This window comes from Megalobrama amblycephala, linkage group LG10 (genome assembly GCF_018812025.1).
Source record: "Megalobrama amblycephala isolate DHTTF-2021 linkage group LG10, ASM1881202v1, whole genome shotgun sequence".
NCBI lineage: Eukaryota > Metazoa > Chordata > Actinopteri > Cypriniformes > Xenocyprididae > Megalobrama > Megalobrama amblycephala.
In genome coordinates this window covers 20,183,114-20,198,915 of record NC_063053.1, presented here as the reverse complement: position 1 = coordinate 20,198,915, position 15,802 = coordinate 20,183,114, and the positions used below count along the sequence as shown (strand labels likewise).

General features: G+C 36.8%; 1 protein-coding gene across 2 annotated transcripts in view; it reads left to right on the top strand.

Annotated features, from left to right (window-relative positions):
• The first annotated feature begins 9,930 nt into the window (after window positions 1-9,930).
• syt14a (synaptotagmin XIVa) overlaps window positions 9,931-15,802 on the top strand; it is a 60,317-nt gene continuing 54,445 nt past the window's right edge. For both annotated transcript variants that reach the window (XM_048205320.1, XM_048205319.1), the window contains exon 1: window positions 9,931-10,235. In XM_048205320.1, coding sequence (XP_048061277.1) covers window positions 10,118-10,235 — 118 coding nt within the window. In that variant the 5' untranslated portion in view covers window positions 9,931-10,117. The remainder of the gene's footprint in view (window positions 10,236-15,802) is intronic.

The following is a 15,802-nucleotide window of genomic DNA, read 5'->3' as shown; positions in this document are numbered from 1 at the left end:
GACATTTATAATGTTACAAAAGATTAGATTTCAGATAAACACTGTTCTTTTGAACTTTCTATTCATCAAATAATCCTGAAAAAAAATATTGTACACTAATATTTTGTACAATTGTACACATTAAATGTTTCTTGAGCAGCAGATCAGCATATTAGAATGATTTCTGAAGGATCATGTGACACTGAAGACTGGAGTAATGATGCTGAAAATTCAGCTTTGCCATCACAGGAATAAATTACTTTGTGAAATATATTCAAATAGAAAACAGTTATTTTAAATTGTAATAATATTTCACAATATTACTGTTTTTTTACTGTATTTTTAATTAAATAAATGTAGCCTTGGTGAGCAGACGAAACTTCTTTTAAAAACATTAAAAATCTTAGTGGTTCCAAACTTTTGGACTGTACTGTGTAATATATATATATATATATATATATATATATATATACTGTGTACTGTATATATATATATATATATATATTTAAGTTGTAATAATATTTCACAATATTTACTTTACAGACTCTTACAGACCCCAAACCAATGCTTCTTATTGTAGTTGTTGGGCCACTAAAATAAAAAAAACTTCTGGTCGGCAGAAAAAATTATTGCAGTCTGTATCCAACAATTGATCTTTAAGATTGGGTGTAGCAAACACAATATACATTTTTTTTTTTTTTTTTTTAAATCATAATCTCTGAGTTTTATTGTGGCTTGTAAAATGACATGAGCATGAGTTCACCTCTAATGATCATGCTGGAAATTATTCATCTAATTACCTCCCAATGTGATAGTTTGGTTGTCAAATGTTCTAACTCCCCAGTGATCAGATGCACTTTTTGTGTTTCTGCTTTCTTTATTCCATTTCTCTGTCTCTACATTTGAAAAATGGAGCAGCTGTTTGGCACACAAACACACACACTCTTTCTCTCTCTCTCGCTCCATCTCTCTCTCTCACAGATGTGCACTCTTTCGCATGGTGGCTGCCACACGTATACACTCACATGTCATAAATAATAAAAGAATGAGTGTGTGAGTTGTTTGGTTAAGGCCAGCATCTGACTGTATCAAACAAAACCATTGATCCATCCTACAAATCTCCTCCTAGTTTTTTCCCTGAACACACAATCATGCTGTGATGCTTTCTGAATCCTCTCAAAACTCCATTGGGATTCATATGCTGTCCTCTGACCTCTCTCACAGTGAAAACAGTATTTCTGCTGAGCTTGCATATTAATATCCTCTATCATTTTGCAACTACAAAATCTGAGGAACTGTATCTGAATAAACTCATGTATTTTTGGATAGATGCTAGAAATTACTTGGTGTAGCTCTTTCATTGAGCTGTATGTTATGAAATATTAAACAGTAAAGCTGGTGTTTTAGGTGCTTTAGCTAAGGCAGTGTATTGCTGCAAACATGGATGAAGTGTGCATATCTTTGTAAGTCTGGCATGTATGTGCCCACTTCTGCTTTTGAGCCCCATTTGTTCTCCATTTAGAGTTTTTGGGATTGTTTTAAATATAGAAAATGTTTTTAAAAAAAATATATAGAAAATATTTCATACAAGAATTCCCCATGTAATCACAGCAGAAAAGCAGTTTTCAGTTTTATTCCTCTCATATTTTGAATCTTGACGATAATAACTTTAAATATTTTTGCATCTATAATTTTAATCAGGCCGATTGTGCGAGAAGGAATAGATGACCTGTGAAAACAGACGTGACCAATAAAGGTGACATTTTTCTCAATTATGCACACTCTTATTCTCCATCTGTATGAAACACTCCATCTTCCTCTTTCTCCTATGTGCCCAGCCTTTCTTGTGTTTATTGTAGTGTGGGTAGTCTGTTGCCTTGGAAACTCCTCTGTGCTCCCATCATGACTCGTGTGTGTGTGTGTGTGTGTGTGTGTGTGTGTGTGTGTGTGTGTGTGTGTGTGTGTGTGTGTGTTGTGAAAGAGTGAAAGCTCTGACCTGTGTTTGGAGCTCTGCCCATCAGGTGGTAGCGGGTATCAGAGCACCTTTTCTTTTCACCTGTACTTGGACTGGAGTGTTTAATCATGTGTCATTTTGCATTATACAACAGCTAGGTCTGGTCATCAAATCTGATTGGCCTAGTGGTGTTCCAAGAGCACTGATAAAACAGTTCAACAGCACTCAATTTTTCACTGTTTGTGTCACTCAGCTTGTCTGTGTATATGCGTTTCAGACCATTGTCGTTACTGTTAACTAAAACTAAAAATATTTAGTATCTAAAAATATATATCACCATGAAATCAAAATTGACTATTCTTCTTTTTTTTTTTTTTTACAAAATGTTGCAGCCCTTTTAGTGATCACTATAACTCCTTAATCTTTTCACATATGTAATATATTAGTTACTTGGACTATCGTGTTATAGGGAGCTGTTCATGAAAACTGGGTTTGTTTTTTGGGGATGGAAGGGATGACTGCATTTTAAGAAGTAGATGAGCTAAATAACAATTAGACATTCGACCTGAATTATCATAGTAACACAAATTGCTTTCATTTATAGATGACATCATACCCTCGGCAGCAGGCACAGCAGATTCCCCAATAGTCATTGCCTGTGTTGCATAGCGTGTATGTGGAGCCATCAAGATAGGGGTGTGATCCTTTTGGGTAGGGGTGTGTTTGTTTTGGTGACAGATAGTTCTGCCTTAACCTGGTTTTGGACAATTTTCATTGGTGGAGCAAAGATGGACAAGTAACTGGCAGTGTCTAAAATGTAAGGTACTCAAATGTTATCTTGTTGTTTATGGAACACATATATAGAATAATTTTGGTCTGAATATATATGAATATATGATCTTTAGAACAGCACTTGTGCTCCTCTGATTTTATAATTAGTATGTAACAAAGTTGCAATTAAGCTAATCAGCACAAATAATGTAGCCTACTATTTCTTGCTGTCTTAATTACTTGACATGTAAGATCAGGTGATTTTTACAGCTCCTGCACTCAAAAAAATAACTCTTTGAACGAACATAAAAAGTCATGGACAGGATTTCCACATGATTAAGTTGCTTTATTTCAGCATTATGCAATTCTGTTATTCCAATGTAATGTACTTACGTTGAGTCAACTTAATTTATTAAGGTTGATTCAACTTATTTACTATGGTTGTGCACAGCTTAATTTAATGGTGTCAGCCCAACTAATTTGCAATGTTTTGGACCAACTCATTTACTTAAGTTGATCCAAACTATGCAATTTAAGTTAGCCTAACAAAAGTGCTTAATGCTGAAAGAAAGCCATCTAATCACACGGAAATCCTTTTCATGATTTAATTACATTAATTCAATGAATAGCTTTTGAGTGTTAATAAATTAAAACCTTTTTACCATACACTCAAAAAAATGACACTTTAAACTAACTCAAGTCAATTATGGACAGTGTTTCCACACAACCAACTTAGTTTTTATTAACATTAAAGGTTTATTTTTACTCTATGCAAAATCCTTGAGTTGTGACAAAACAACTGACTAAGGAAGAATCTATGTAAAATAGTTATGTCCAACTTACTCAATTTAATCATGGACAGTGGTTCCACATGATTGAGACAAGTAAAATCCAATAGAATCAAACATGTTAAATTAACTAGAATCAATTGTGTTCATTTAAAATAAAATAAAAATAAAAAGCAATAAATAAATAAATTGTTATATACATTGATTTTTACAATTAATTCTTCTTGTTTAATTTTGTGATTTACATAACTTTTGTGATGTTCTATGTTAGAAATCTAGATGCAATACTGGATTCATCCTAAATTGCCTTAACCTAAAACATTGTAAAGCCTAAATTGATCATAAGTCCATTGGTGGCAATGGTTTTACAATCAACATAGGCTTACAATGCTTTTGGGAAATGCAACCCAGAGCACTACCACAGTGATTGCTTTCTTATTAAAGTAATTTGAAAGTTTGTTAGCAGGTCCTCAACCCAAGTACAAGTGCAACAATTCGCCACAATGGTAACCCTAACTATTAATTAACAGAAACTTTTAAATACCAACATAATAGAACAGTAAACATTAAAAAGTCTTTCTTCCTAAAAACTGCTTAAAATAACACTTTATTTCAACATTTACACTCCTAGTTCAGCCCCTTTGCAAAGCATGATGGGAAGTGAAAATCCTGTTTGATTGAGTCCTGGTTGGATTTACTTGATTGAAACATGTTATTTTAATATAAAAACATCAAGTTAAGTCAAAAAGTAATTGTTTCAACTTAATTTAACATGAAGCAATTGAATTTGAACCAGAAACCTAATACAATGGTGTTGAATCAAAATAAGTTGTTTAAATAAAGTGAACAGCATCAAAAAAACATTTTTTTCAGTGTGGGTAAATTGATAGTCACTCTCCAGTAGAAAGTCCTCCAAAGTGAAGCTGACTGGCTGGGGAAAGTATGTCTCTAAAACAGACAGTTCTGTCTTCTGATAGGTTATCGGTTTCAAAGAAGAACTCAAGTAACTCGTCTCTCTGACAGAAACCGACATGGTTAGGAGGGACATCCCTTCCCGGTTTACAAGCCCAGGGTTCTTTTCCCTAAAAAAGAAAAGATCAGATTTTTCTTACAGTTCAACATGTATAGAAGGTTGTTAATATACATGGAAGTTTATTTTAAGAAAAGATCCTGTTAGCCGTTTTCTTCATCTCTCCCAGAGAAAAGACCAGAAAGCTGTATTGATTTGTCTGAAGTCAAATCAATCTTCCTCTTCATCTCTTCCTGAAACTGAATGGGTTAATGGGTGTCTGAGTGTTTCTATGACAACACAGATGAGACTGATGAGCACAACCATTTGGAAGAGGCTCTCAATTCAGAATCCAAAAATAACCACACACAAAACAAACCTAAAGAGATGGCGAGGGAGGAAGAGGAGGTCAATTATTGATAGAGAAAATTCTGCCAAGACATCCAAACCACCCCAGTCTGATAACCTCTCACACCGACTGCTACTCAACTGCTAGTTTTAGACTAAAACAGATCTCGATGGCAATCTGCATCCAGCTTGGCATTTCCTTAATGCACAAAGAAGACAGATGCATTAAAAGTTTCTCTCTAAAAGTTTTGCAAGTTTTAGCCCTGAACAGATCCTGCCTGTTTTCATTATCTATAAAACACATTTTTAAATTTCCTTTACATACCCAATATGTTGAAGCAACTCTGTGGAGACCAGATAGTGGGGGAAGGATGGTAGAGGAGATCTCAGTTGGGCACCCTCACCCCCATCCTGACGTTTCATTGGTGAGCCCACGACGACTCCAGAGGGCTCAACAGCAAATTCTGGTGTCCCAGAATCACCTCCTCCATTTCCTTCCATGCTATTATGTTACGTTGGGACCCAGCTAGGATCTTACTTTTTCATCCATAGCCACAAGCTACTTCTTTCTGCTTCCTCCAACAAGGCTTTGGTACAAGGCGTAAGCTTCGGCCGCTAATCCCCAGGTCTCTGAGGAGTCTGATCGTCAATGCCGTCACAAAGCCTCCATATTGTCCACAGTGTACACTTCGGCTCTCCAGCTATCATGCAGAGCCTTAGCAGCTACCTGTGCATAGCGCAGATGTTTGCATTCAAAGGCCTCCTCCACTCCATCCTCCCAGGGTAGAGTAAGTTCAACATCTAGAGGATTCTAAAGGAAATACGGTAACACTTTACTTGAAGGGGTGTGCATAAGACTGACATGACACCTTCATAATCTTGACATGACACGTGTCATGAATATGAAGGAGGTTTTATGCATGTTTATGACAACTGTCATTAAATGTCATTCGCTCAATTATGTCATTTTTAATGCAAAGATGACATTGTTTGAGATGTCTTTGTTACGACAACTTGACATTAGCAAAACATCATAACCTGTCATAAACATGACATAGCAGATTAATTATCAAACTTAAAAAAACTATTTAGCTTTATGGGTTAACATTACATTACATTATTTTGGTAACACTTCAGTATAGGGAACACATATGTAAACAATTAACTATGACTTTTCCCTTAATAAACTTAATTTACTGCTTAGTATAGTTAATTGTTAGGTTTAGGTATTGGGTAGGATTAAGAATGTAGAATAAGATCATGCAGAATAAGGCATTAATATGTGCTTTATAAGTACTAATAAACAGCCAATATTTTAGCCATATGAATGCTAATAGTAATAAGCAACTAGTTAAAAGACCCTAAAATAAAGTGTTACCATTATTTTATAACAGTGTCATCTTTTTTACGAAATTTGAAATTGTCTATTATCTGACCTTCTGTTGGAGGAAACTTAAAAAAACAAAAAACAAAAACAAAAAAAACATGAAATGAAAAATAGTCATGATGCTGTTATAAAATTATTTGTCAGAGTATTGTCACTTAATGACATTTTAATGACAAGTTCAATTTGTACCACTGTACTTGAGCTCAAGATACATATTTATGACACTATTATAATGGCCTCATGTCAAAACCAACTACATGACAGTTTAATGTAATCTTAACCCATAAAGCTAAATGATGTCAAGTTGTCATGACAAAGACACTGACAGGTTACGATGTTTTGGTTTATGTCAAGTTGTCATAACTCGGACATCTCAAACAATGTCATCTTTGCATTAAAAATGACATAATTGAGCAAATGACACTTAATGACAGTTGTCATAAACATTCATAAAACCTCCTTCATATTCATGACACGTGTCATGTCATGATTATGAAGGTGTCATGTCAGTCTTATGCACACCCCTTCAAGAAAAGTGTTACCGGAAATACCAGCTGTTTGCTGATGTTAATTAGCATCTTCCAGTCACAGGCTAAGTAGAGCTGGCCTCGCTTTAGTGGTGGGGAGACACTCCTGGTTGCCTGTACAGGGTTTATTACTTGAGGTGAAAGGGAATTTGCAGTAATTTGTTTATTTTCCTGGATGGAGGCGAGGCTCTTAGGAGCTTGGTTGTGCCGCCAAGTGTGCTGTCTCTGTGTGAGACTCACCTTACAAATATATGTTTGAGGGAGTACTGATGAAGAGTGGCTGGTGTTGGAAAGATGTCATATGTAGATCTGATGGTAAAGCTCAACTGACCTGCTTCTGTCACCCACAAATCCTTCCAGCTAACCTTCCTCTTCTCCACACCATCCCACTTTGTTCATTTCCCCTGCTTGAGACTGCCTTGGCACACCATTCAGCCTAATCATGACAAGATACTTCCTCCTCCACTATCTTCCTTCGCTTTGAGACTTGGCCTTATTCCAGCTCGGTCAAACTGTTACAAGCCCAAAGCCTCCCCTTCCTTGCTAGCAATGTCCCACGATGTCTGCATGTTTCATCACCACCATTGCACCCTCTATTGCTTATGCTGGTCCTCACTTGCACCCAGCTGTCAGTGTTGGTGTGTTTGCTGCAATGGGGTATTGGCAAGGTCCAAGAAGTCTACATGGAGATCTTTCTATCCTGCTTTCGCCAATTGGATCTGGAGGCAGATCATGCTTGTATGCTCTAGGCATCCTGAGAATGCTGATATCCCCAACTTTTGTACAGATGTATCAATCTATCCATTCCTCTGAATGTATTCAGACGCCATCCTTGCAATGACTTCAATGAAGTTTTTACCTTCCACATTCAGCAGAGAGATTGGTCTAAGCTGACCGCATCTTTTTTCTTTGATATTAGGACCCCACATAGAGATATTAGTATCAAATAATTAGGGATGATTTAACACATTTATTTAATTAATTAGCTGTGGAAAAATAACGCGTTTAAAATAATTTAATGTACACGCCCCACCCCAGATCGACGTAGTTTATCTTACATTTCATGTAGTTTACTGGTGACAAACATGATGCAGGGCAAAAACTCACTGTGTGATGTAGCCTAAAGAATGCCATTATAATGCCCCTAAAGTTCAAGATATCAGGGCAGAAATGCCCCGTATGAGTTTTTGTCTCATATATAGGCCTATATGATATAGTTAAGCAATTAATTGCTTGAGCAATCACATGAGTAATGAGCACAATATCACACAAGTGCTGTTTTTATGTCTATTAACATGAGTGCAAATGTGATATTGATTTTATACAACAGTTAATATTGTGATATATTAACTAGAGCAGAGCTGTTGTTCATCTCCGAGCAACACACAGTGGTGTTTAGTTTCTGAATGAATCTGCATTTTGAGCGAATCAATTGGGTGAACCAGTGATTCAATGGCCCATTCATAAAGAAAGCCATTTGGAGTGTTCAACTTGAAGAGGGTTCAAGAATTTGTTTTAAGATACTCAAAATAATGTCAAGAAAGTCTTTCATAGTAAAGCAGTTGTTTCCATTGATTTTGTGTGTTGGGATCATTGTCTGTTTTCGCATTTAGCTGGTGGAGGGGGGTGTGTGTCCTTGCATTTGCTCTGTCAATTATTAACAGTCAATTGGAGAATAAATAGAAAGAGATGTGAGCAGTCAAACCCCATTATTCCAATTTACACCCAGAGAAAAAAATGGGGATCAAAATTATTTTGTTATTTCTGTGTCTCTTAATTGTCAGTGACATTTCTGTGATGTTATAGCTTTGGGAATTAGAGTAGATGACCTCATACACATCATTAAACCTCAGTCCCCAGCTCCAGTTAATACTGAAAATGTTTTTGTTTCTATTTTAAGGCTGGTATTAAATGTAAAATGTAAAGGAAAGACTGAGGGGTCCAGTGAGCCCATACAAAAAAGAATAGGAAATGATGGTATGGATGGAAAGAGAGACTGATGGGGGACTGTTATTTCTAGCATGATGGCACGTGCTTGTGTTTTTAACCAGAACAATGGGCACGTGGCAACAGCGGGTAACCATGGCGACTTTTAAGGTAGCCGGATGGGATTATGATAACAGTGCCAATTTTGTTAGGTTCACATCTGACGAAGTACTTGTTGGTATTTCAGACACACACTGTTTTTCCTTGGACACTTTGAAAGAACAAAGCTGATTTCCCAAATGTGTTTCTCTCACTCTCCCTTTCATCGTTTCTCCTGTAAGTGCTCTGAATGGCTTCCGGTACTTACAGAAATCTAATGACTTACAGAAATCTAATGACATCCCAGTTGACAGGAAATACACAAGCACTTCTATCAGAACAGAGGAAAAGGCGAAGACGGAGAAAGACCAGTTTACAACAATAATGCAATTATCAGTGCTGAACAATGTCTCACAAATTGGACATGGTTATATAATCATATTAGGTGCTAAAAGATTTTTTTATATAAATTTAACTTCAAAATCATGTGCAAAATTATGTGGAACAATATAGAGCCGCTTTAGACTATATAAAAAGCTGTGTATTTAATTGCTTTTGAATGCAGATGCTTTCTAAAGGTCACTGTCGTTAGGCGAGATGCCCGCTGTTTGGCTATGAATTTTTTAAAAGCCCAGGAGAGGTGGTAGAAATACTGAATATAAACCATCATTGCTAATGTTGCGATATATATTTGCTCGGTGCTCAAAGCATCAAAGTAGAAAGAGTTAATATAGTACAGAGTATATGTCCTGTCCAAAACTATATGATATACTGACTATATTATCCCTATTAATACAAGGATGGATGGGTGGACAAAAAGTGCTTTAGTATAGTGAGTAAAAGTGTGTTTGAATGATATTATAGCCTACATTCTTGCCATAGGCAATGATTTTTATTCATAAATATTACAATATTTCGCTAAATACTGTAATTAACAAATCAGAATCAAGTATTTCAAAAAAGCCGTAGTAGCCTAATAATAATAATAATGTTATCATAAGATATTTTTGATCTTAGACTCACAATTAACCGTCAGAAACGTAAAGAATATAACGTAATAAACGTAATAAATCTCTAGCTGTGCCTTGTATAATATTCCACCATTTACTGCTTTACATAAGGCAACAACTGACTGACAAATTCGATAGATCGAAATCATATTTACTTAATTGACTTGTTAATTCCCGGTAGCTATAACGCATAATTTTGGTTTTCGACTGCTGTCTTCTAATTCATCCCACCCTCAAGCATTATTATTTGAAAACAGTTAATCAGCATCCTGCTAAGGGGCACAGCAGGAACCCAGCATAGACTTTTTATCATTCCAGAATGTACCATCTGATGCGCGTCCCCCTCTCCTCCCCCTGCGCACTGGAGCGGTCGAGCCCACCCCGTCTTAAGCGCGCGCCATGGTTCAGTCCAGACCAGAACATCATGGCGATAGATGGTAAGTAGGCCAATAACGCTCTCCCGCTCTCAAACTCTCTTCTCTTTCAAACCCCCGCGCGCTTCTGTGCGTGCAGTGGTTAAATTCGAATGTTTTCCCGCTGCTTGTGTCATTATGTGTTTTTTGTATTGGGACGCTAGTGGTAAAGTTTGTGTGGAGTGAAGTGATTGTGGTGCTGAAAGAACAGCTCCCGCACTGGCGACTCCCTGATCAACTCATCGTTATTTGATGGTTTCTTCCACTATAGTGCGAGAGAACCGGCGCTCTCAGCAGGTGCCCGTCGCTTCATTGAGGAAATCCGGTGGTTTCACTTCTCCATTTGAGAAAGTGCCGCCGTCTGTGATATCTGTGATAAACTCGGAGATATTATAGAAATTGAGCCTTATTTAAAGTCCGTGTTCAGTCTTTTAGTGTTATTTTGAGACACTCATACAGGTTGCTCGAAGAGTCGCGCGATGTCCGTTTAGCAGAGATTTCCTCACTGAGGGATTACGTCGATCTCTAATCTTTGCACTTAAGTAGTTTTGCCTGTTTGCATAAGTATTAATTGTTCATTTAATTGCGTTCTGTTTCTAAATTGCCTTCACATCGAGAAGAATTTAAAAAAAAAAAAGCATTTGCTGTTTTGAATGTATGAAGTAGCCTATATATTGTATGTAGGCGGTGTGTGTAAGTGTCAGTTGGCTCAAGTTTATGAATATGTTCTTTCGTATTTAAAGACTGTTTCTCGCTGTGAGACTGGATTATGATTGTGTTTAAAAAGCTTTTTTTGACCATGACTGCAAGCCAGTACCATCACACCCACACACACACATCCTCCACACCAGAAGAGATGGAATTATTTCTTATTGAATGCGCCATGCTTAGTTCGTTTAAATTCTGCTGGTTAAGAGAGATTAAAAACATTTTAACTTGATTTTAAAAATCAATTTCAGTTCATTTAACATGTTTTAGATATGCATGCACATTAACTTAGCTGTAAACGTTTAGTAGGATCTGGTAGGAATGCAAATAATGTGCTTTTATGTATGTTTTTAATGGGTATTTTAGCTAATAAAAGTACCAATATGGAGAAAAAAAGCATTGTTAACTGGTTTAGCTTGCAAAATGGGCCATCTGGTAAAATAAGTTTCATGGTTGATTGCCTTTTAAATATGTACATTGTCAAGTTTTTACTAGAGATGCACCGATATGAAAATTTTGGCCGATAACCGATAATTCTTTATATTTGAAAGCCGATAACCGGTATATTGGCCGTTAAATCTAAATTCAAATTTTTATATAATTTCTGAGAGCCTGATTACAAAGACAAAAGTTTCACCATTAAAAAACATATCCCAAGCACACAATTATTATGTTCTCATAATTATGACAGACTTGTGCTGCACATGTTGCACTTAACTGTATTTTCCTTTTTGAAGTGACTCCAATCATATTTCAAGCAATTCAAAACCATTATGGTGAACCATGTGTATCTGAAGTGTCTTAGCTGAAGGAGATAATCCATTATTTATCAGCTTTGATATATCTGCCAAATTTTCTTATTGGGCCGATAACGATAACTTTAAAAATGAACATATATCGGCCGATACCGATATGGTGGCCGATATATCGTGCATTCCTAGTTTTTACAAATAACTGATCTGAACAGGTACATGGAAAATCACATATTATCACCTATGAGTTAACTTTTTGAGTGCATTGAACTAATTTGACAAATTTGTTTCAGTTTTCATAGAATAAAATTGCTTTAATGTTGTATTTAAAGTGCAGCAAGCAAATTTGCTATATCGATATGAAATCACTGTCCCACTTTTGCTGATGATCTGTCACAGTTAACCTGGAAAAACATTGAAAAACAGTGCATGTGTTTTTATCATTGTCACATTGAAGTTACATAAAATATTTTTGACTATTTGATGTGCTGAGAGTAAAAAGCTTTTATCAGTGCTTTTTTTGAGATTATCGTTCATCCTAAAGGAAAACAGTTTTGTTCCACCTCAAATTCTGACATTGGACAGGGACTGAACTATGCTTTTGTCTTTTTTATTGTGATGTCAGATGCAATGTCATATCTTGACCTTACCAATATTAATGATTGTAGCTACAATGATAAACCATACCTTAAGTTAACAGCACTGCAGAATCCAGTGTTCATGCCTTCTGCCAGAAATCAGGAAATCTGTAAGAAGTGAAAAGGGGAAAATCTATTTTACAAAGGCAATAAGTAGTCTACTCAGATTCTGTGTAAAGGTTAATATTTAATAGAAATGCAGATGTGTCATGTAGAGATCCGAGAAACCCTGCAATGCTTACAGGGGCTGGTTATTTTGCTTTGCGCTGCAGGTCAGTTAACCATATTGACACATTGACATCCAAACAGACCGATTCTGCCTCAGGACAATCAGATACTTTATCTCCTCTCCTCTCCCCTCTCAGCTGTTGGCACAGTGAGTCCACATCAAATATTTACAGCACTTCACTGCTGTTCTGCAGAGAATAAAACCCAAAATCATGTTGGCATAACAAAAGAGCTGCACATCAAGCAGGATGTGGATTGCCGATAAGGAAGAATAGGATGAAAAAGAGGCTGTTGAGTGTTTGTTTAACTGTTATCACTTCAGTGAAGAGTGTTGCCCCTGAAAGAGCTTGAGCTTTTGTTCTTTTCTGTTTGGTTCCCATGAATCTCTTGAATGAAAAAAAATGAAAATTTTTACTCTTTTTATGGCAAACATCTGGTGTGTGTTGTTGTGAGGCTGTATTTGCAGAGTAAGAGTTTGGTGAGTTGTTTACTTTTCTAGATAAATGCTGTAAGGAAGAGAACTTGATGGCCGACGTGATGGATTTTGAAAACATGGTGCATTAATGTCACACGTCACTTACTGCCTTTTGTTTCACATGAAGAATGATTTTTGAATGATTACGGGGATTAATTCCGCCATAGCCAAAAGAAGGCACTTTATCATCAGCGCTGACAGGTGAATTTCAAACCCTGATGGATCTCTGTAATGATCGACCTTTAAAACCCTTCTTGCATGCAAGATTGCATTGTTTTAAAGTTGTTTTTATTTAATCTGGAGGTGGATGAGTCTCACTGCTTACCAGTTCATGGTCTCATCAGTCATTTGGCTGTTAACACAATTAGAGCCTTACCTCGTTTTACCTGTAAATGAGAAAATTAGCTTGTCAAAATCTGACAACCCTGTTTACAAGAGATGTTATTTCAGAGCACTGGAGGCAACATACTCTCAGGTCCTTAAGCTCCATTGCTAATCACATTAAATAGCTGCCATTTCCTGTTAACACCAGAGTGACTGCACAACACAAAACTAGATATAATTATTAAAAGATGTGCCTTTTTAGATCTGCTGTCTGGTTTCTACTTCTCTGCAGAGGTACGTGGTGTTTTTTTTTTTTTTTTTTTCTAATTTACTGTTTTACCTGTTTCTGAATGTTCTTGACAAAACAACCATAGTAACACATGACACACTGGGGTGTGTTTCCCAAAGCCAACTATGGTTGCAAGTTCCTTCATTATCAATAGACTTCAATGGAATTTGCGACCATATTGGCTAACAATGCTTTTGGGAAATGCACCCCTGGTTAGTTGAACTCTGGTTTAGAGCTGGTTTAGAAACTAGTGTAGAATCAGTAGAGATGTTCTGTGAATTCCATTTTCCATTTGGTTCCTTTGACATTTTGATAATAACTGCCTTTGTATTCCACGTTCCAAATTAGTCATAAGAGTTTTGAGTGATGGTGGTAGATGATGACAAATTTTCATTTTAAAGCAAAGTAATCTGTGGATGATGTGACTCGGTTGGATGAATCAAATTGAGAAATGAGTGGTGATTTTTCCTGCAGTGTTTTAGACAATGTTTTCTTTTTTTCTTTTTTTAAACAATATACCCATACTGTTCAAAATAAGTTTTAATGTTTTTGAAAATAGTTTTTTGCTTACAAAGGCTGCATTTATTTGATCAACTACAGTAAAAACTAATATTTTGTGGAAACAGTGATACATTTTTTGCAGGATTATTAGAAAGTAAATAACAATATCAAGGAATAAAAGAACATATATTTGAAATAGAATGTTTAATCATTTGATACAATGCACTTATTGTGTACATACATGTTTTTACATTGTACTTATATTTTAAAATTACCTGCATGTAATTACATCTGTTATTAATTTCTCTAATTACTTTGATAATTACACTGTTGACCCATCCCTTACACCTTAACCAACCCTTAAACCTACCCATACCACCAAACCTGTCCTAAACCTTAAGGCAGGAACACACCAAGCCGACGGTCAGCCGTCGGGCAGTTTTTGTTCATCAGCCGACTAAGTTTTCTCAGTGTGTTCTGCACCGTCGGCTGAAGTTGGTCCTCGTCGGCTTTTTTTCGGGCCGATTCGACACGTCGGAGCTCGTCGGGCCATCTGATCATTCCGATTGGCTGGTCAGCTACTGCCACCTGCTGGTACGGAAAGGCATTTTATCTTACGCAGGCGCAGAATGGACGTACTACTTGGCTGTCGAGCGTCAGTTTGGTGTGTCAGGGCAACTTTGGACCCAGACACTGCCGACATGAGCCAACCCCGCAGTCTGCTTTCGTCGCCACTAGTTTGTCGGCGTCGGCTTGGTGTGTTCCTGCCTTTACGCGTATCCCACCTCAATAGCAGCAAAAGTGTTTTGCAATACAATATAAACACAATAAGTACATTGTACTTATTTTTGATTAAAGTACATAGTAGTTAAGGCCACCTAATATCAAATGGGAATGAAATAATAACTCAACTTAATTACCAATTTCCAAAGTTCAAATACTTTTTTTTTTTTTTTTTTTTGGAAATGGCATTCGAAATCAACTTCCAAAAATCTGGAGGGTGGGCACTTCTGAATGGTCATGGTGCTGGATAAATCTCTTATTTAAATAAATCTCTGGATAAATCTCTTATAAATCTCAGGCTGTATCTCTATTTCTCTCTCTCTCTCTCTCTCTCTCTCTCTCTCTCTCTCTGGTTGTTTCCTGCTGCCTGTGGGATGTTGATGTCTCTGCTTGGCCAACTGTGGTTTATCCCAAAGAGAATCTCACACACTGGATTTCTAATCTAGCAGTACACGTTATGATTTGCATTTTTTGTTTCACATCAAATGGAACATCAAATTTCAAATTTTGCAACACTGATTGATTAAAACAAAAAGATATGCAAATTGGAAAAACTGACAAGATTTGCCTGTGCTTTGCCAGTAGACAGACATTTACATACAAACCCACACGCCGGTCTTTAGGGGCATATTGTGCACAAAATCAACCACATCAGCTGCACCACCTCAAGAGTTTGACTTCTGCAGAGTCTGTTTTCATGACTCAGATCAGTGCAGACCAGTCATGAACCTGATCCAGTGTAAAGTCTGAATGCAAAGTGTGGAGTTGGTGAAGTCCCAGCAGAGTCTAGTCGCCAAAACACACCCACAGAGCCCCACTTCTTCTCCCGAAGGCAGCGGAGGACTCCAGAGAGCGGAGGTGTAGAGCCGTAATTGCTGTGTAGTGTTGGTCTA